This window comes from Octopus bimaculoides, chromosome 7, assembly GCF_046866305.1.
Source record: "Octopus bimaculoides isolate indiv1 chromosome 7, ASM4686630v1, whole genome shotgun sequence".
In the NCBI taxonomy this organism is placed as follows: domain Eukaryota; kingdom Metazoa; phylum Mollusca; class Cephalopoda; order Octopoda; family Octopodidae; genus Octopus; species Octopus bimaculoides.
The window spans coordinates 70,213,036-70,218,035 of record NC_142934.1 but is presented as its reverse complement, the minus strand read 5'-3'; the positions used below and the strand labels follow the sequence as shown (position 1 = coordinate 70,218,035).

At 34.3% G+C, this 5,000-nt stretch overlaps 1 protein-coding gene and 1 long non-coding RNA gene across 2 annotated transcripts in view; one reads left to right on the top strand and one right to left on the bottom strand.

Annotated features, from left to right (window-relative positions):
* LOC106874518 (nucleolar protein 4) overlaps positions 1–5,000 on the top strand; it is a 1,458,602-nt gene that overhangs the window by 971,290 nt on the left and 482,312 nt on the right. Inside the window, 1 exon segment of the mRNA XM_089355480.1 lies at positions 1,617–1,716. Coding sequence (XP_089211606.1) covers positions 1,617–1,716 — 100 coding nt within the window.
* Positions 1–5,000, bottom strand: part of LOC128248390 (uncharacterized) — a 17,272-nt gene that overhangs the window by 1,193 nt on the left and 11,079 nt on the right. The gene's annotated exons all lie outside the window — the stretch shown is intronic.

Sequence of the window (5,000 nt, the reverse complement as noted above, 5' to 3'; positions counted from 1 at the left end):
GCATTTCGATCAGTAGTCTCTCTTCTCATCTTCGGGGTAATATTCCTGAGTTATGCTACGAAATAAGCTTGTAATCTTTTATATAAGTCGCTTCTCTACATGGTCAAAGAGAATCGGAATATTTTTGCTGCTATTCTGATAGATCAAACTATTTTAGTTAAAAGGCATCTGTCAACTTTACATGTTAAATCCCCCAGGGAATTACCTAATTTTTTTCCTCTCCATATGATGTTTCACGAGAGTAATCTTTTGTTTCTTAAACAAGTTCATGCATATTATGTGTGTGTGTGTGTGTGTGTGTGTGTGTGTGCGTGTGTGTGTATACAGATATACATACATATATATATATATATATATATATATATATATATATATATATATATATATATATATATATACATATATATATATATACATACATATATATATATATATATATATATATATATATATATATATATATATATATATATATATATATATATATATATACATACATATATATATATATATATATATATATATATATATATATATATATATATATATATATATATATACATACATATTTGTATCTATGTCTTAATGCTTATCACTACGTTTCCGTATGTGGGTAGAAATATGTCTGTGGGTGTAATATGTTTTTTTTTTGTTTTTTTTTTTCATAAAGAAAAGAAATTTGTTCAATACTCTATTCTCGCTGTCTACTTTTGGATGATAATCCAACCTTTGCGCCTTAGGGACTGTTTTTCTGCTATGTTTCAATTCATACTCACAGGTGTGTGTGTGTGAATTGCGTATGTGCACGAGCACGCGTACTTGTATATATGTATGTATGTGCCCACGCTTATGTGTGTATATGTGCGCGTGCGTTTATTGACGTTTGTGTGAATGTTTGTAGGTATTTGTGTTTTTGTTTATATCTGATTGCATTGCATACTCATAAATGCATACATATTTGCATGTACCTGCACATACACACACAAAGGCGTACAGATAGATAAATATGTAAGTACATCTATAAACTTGTGCGTGTGTGTATGTGTGTGTGTATGTGTGCGCACTTATGTGCTCACAACTTTCTGTTTGTATTACTGACTGTGTAGGTATGTCTATATGTGTGTGAGTGTGTGTATGTGTGTGTGTGTGTGTGTGTGTGTGTGTGTGTGTGTGTGTGTGTTTTTGTTTGCGGAAACCCTATCGTATGCCGATGGTAGTTAATGACACATTTGTCTGGTTTGCTTTTGACGATGTGCATTATGTAACACCTTGGGGGTGTGGCAATATGAAAGGAAACGGATCTCACAAAATGAATGTCTGTTCTTCATCTTATTTTCTATAACATTGCCTCCAAGTCATATTAATATATAAAAACTGGTTAAGTTTTTTGCTTTCATATTTATCAATGTACGACGTCGTTATACTAAGGGCGAGCATTGTAAATCTGAAATTTTAGTCACATTTTTTAAGACTGTCCGGTAGTATCTTGAAATAAACTGAGAACACTGGAAACGTTACTCTAGATAATACCCTTATACCCCCCCCCCATCTCTCTCTCTCTCTCTCTTCCTCTCTCTTTCGCACGTCACATCAAATTCATTTCCTCTCTATTACAGGAAAGTTTATCAAGTGGTGAGAGTGAGATGAGCACCGAAAGGACCCCATCACCTACTCCGAACGAGTGCAACAGTCCAAAACTGTTGGAAAACATTAAAGGTAAGGATATTGGTGAACAACCTATTTCTAATTTTACTTGGTTTTCTTTTCTCTCAACTATTTTTGTCTCTCATTTTCGTTTTACTTTGCCTCTTGGTGTTGTATTTTCTTTATTCTTAACTGCAGTGGAGGAGAACAACTTTTTGTATTACTAATTCGTTGTCTATTCCTGAAGACGAATCGGTTTCCCTAGTTTGGGAGAGCGACAAATGTAATGCACACTGGCTTTCTTCCCCTTTCTAAATAAAACAGGGAACTGTAATCTAAAAAATAAAAAGAAACGTATATACATTTCCGTCAATTTGTTTTTACACAGGTATATAATCGGAGATGATGTATGCTTGATTATTTTCTTTTATCTTGCCGGAGAATAGACAGAGCTTATATTCCATTGGAAATCTCATTTTCATTGGTGGAGTGCGATGTTTGGAACTGTTGATGTTTGTATAGTATAAAGGAAAATTACATAAACGCATTCTGATCACAAGCCATTATATGTTCGTGCGTCTGTTTGTACTTGCACTTGTGGGAATGCTTGTTAGTACTATCAATTCTATCACAGATGCGCGAGTTTAACCTTTCCATTCGAGATCTTTTGTATTCAGGTTAATATTTGATAAAATTACGCAGATACACAGGGAGTTTACAGAATGAGGATATTCACCTTTACAGGTATGCATGCAATGGTAGTGTTAGTTGTGAACGCAATTTGAGCTAATAGGCTCTATGAGACTTCCTAAGATTTGAAGAATAGAATGCTTGGATGGACATTAGTATAATTAATACACCCCTTGTATGAGTGTCAATTAATGTTTGGTAAGAACTCATGAATATAGATGGATTTTCTCGCGATTGGTGCTGTTAACGGAAAGTTTAGTTCACGGATGAAAGATTGGATTATAGAGTATGTAACGTAACATATATGCCTCGATGCTCAAGGTGCGGGTTCTGAAAGGTTGTTGCATAAATGCTGTTTCGTGATAATGAGCACAAACTCACAGATTAAGCTTGAAACATAATATTTATGATGGATCAAATGAGGCGTGCAAAATTTTATGTATCTATAGCAGTTTTTGTTTGATTTACATAAATTAAATTTAAGTTCAGAAATACAGAAAATGGGGAGATGGATTGCAAGGGAGAGAGAGAGACGTGAAAAGTACGTTAATATATTACAATAGGGACACATTTCTTGTTTATCAAAGCTTATGTGTGTTAAACAGTAAGCACAACCTAAGATAAGTGTATACACACACACACACACACACACACAAACACACCACATACACATATGCATGTATGTATATGTTGTATGTATACATGTAAGTTTAAAATCGTCATCATCACCATTATCATCCTTCTGTGCCATACTCCACCAGGGTCCCAATGACTATGCTTTTATTTCGTGTTAGAGTGAACGCGGTTGTCTCGGAGAAAAAGGGTTACTCTTGACTACTCTACTGCTCAGTCCTTCTCAGAATGCACTGTAATCGATTCTGAGAGAGATGCGGAATAGGCGCCAATATTTGGCTGGTGCTCTATCTTGAATGGACAAATGGCAAAGCTGATCTCTGCAGGATTTGAACTTATAATGCAAAGAACCAGAATGAAAATTTAAAAAAAAAAAAAAGAAAAAAAACAGAGAAGGCAATTTGTCCAACGTGTTAACGTTTCTGCCGGTTGTCTTTGTACCTTGATACCATATAAATACACTGACGCGCGCGCACACGCACACACACACACACACACACACACACACACACACAAACAAACATATGCACACACACACGCACTCCCACACACACACCGTATGTGTGTATATGTCTAAATGCGTAGGAAATTTGCATTATGAAATTAGCACATGAGAAAATCGATGAAATAGCTTTTTCTATATATATATATTTTTTTTTACATTTGTCTTTGTTCCAATCACCCCCGCTCTCTTATGAATATTTTATATGCTTCTTTTGAAGAAACTAAACTGCTCTTTGCTCAGGATACTCTGATATAATTCTCTCTCTCTCTCTCTCTCTCTCTCTCTCTCTCTCTCTCTCTCTCTCTCTCTCTCTCTCTCTCTCTTTCTCTTTCGTTCTTTTTGTTTCATATTTTTTTGTGGTTGTGGCGGTGGGGTTATGTTTGTCCTAATTCTGCCCTTTATTAAGTTTTGTTTGTTTATATTTTAATAAAGCCTGTCATATTTAATTGGTGCGACAATGGGAAGGGGAGGTAAGCTTAATTTAACATTATAGTTGCTGCTAAGTTGCGTACACTACAATAAATTGAACACATGACTGAAATTTATGAAATTGGCACTAGATTACCTCCCCCCAACCCATTTTTATGATAGTCGATCATAAGAACACTTTAGTACTTGACTGCTACTGTATTTTATCAATATCAGAAGGATGAAAGTCTAAGTCAACGACGGTGAATTTTTACGACACACATAAAAAAAACTATAATAAAGATTTATAACAAGACCAGAAATTTGGAATAAGAGAATCAATCTATAATATCGACCAAGTTCTTGAATGACCCTTTAATTTATAGATCCTAGGAGAATACAATCCAAAGCTGACTTTGGCGGAATTTCAACATAATGTAAAGCAGCGAAAGACATTTCGGAAGGTATTTTGTATAACACTGTAATAATTCAACCAATCAAATAATCATAGTCGTTTCTGATTTAGGCAAAAGACCAGCAATTTTTAGAGATGATTTTAGTCGATTTTTAGTCGAACCAGTACTTGACTGATAAAATATTTTGCCTATCCAGGAGGGGAAGAGATATTAAGTTGACATCAGCAGGATCTGAAATCAGAACCTAAACAGTCACAAGAAATAGCATGTCATTTTATTCGACGCTCTAACATTCTACTAATTAATTACTTTAATATTGGCTTCAAATTTTGGCACAACTTTGAGGTAATTATCTCAGTCAATTGTATCGACTCCAGTATATGAGTGGTACTTTATTTTATCGACTCTGAAAGAATGATAGGCAAAATTTACTCCAATTTGAACTCTGGGTGTAAAGGGTCGGAAGAAATACCACAAGGCAATCAGCCAATACACAGCAATAATAATAATAATAATAATAATAATAATAAAAATAATAATAATAATAATAATTGATTCTAATTTAGGCACAAAACCAACAATTATTGAGGGAAGGAATTGATATGATAATATACAGCTCAGTACTTGAATGGTACTTTCTAAACCTGGAGTGGTGAACCACATACTTGACGTCAGCGGTATTTGAACTCAGAATGTGAAGAGAA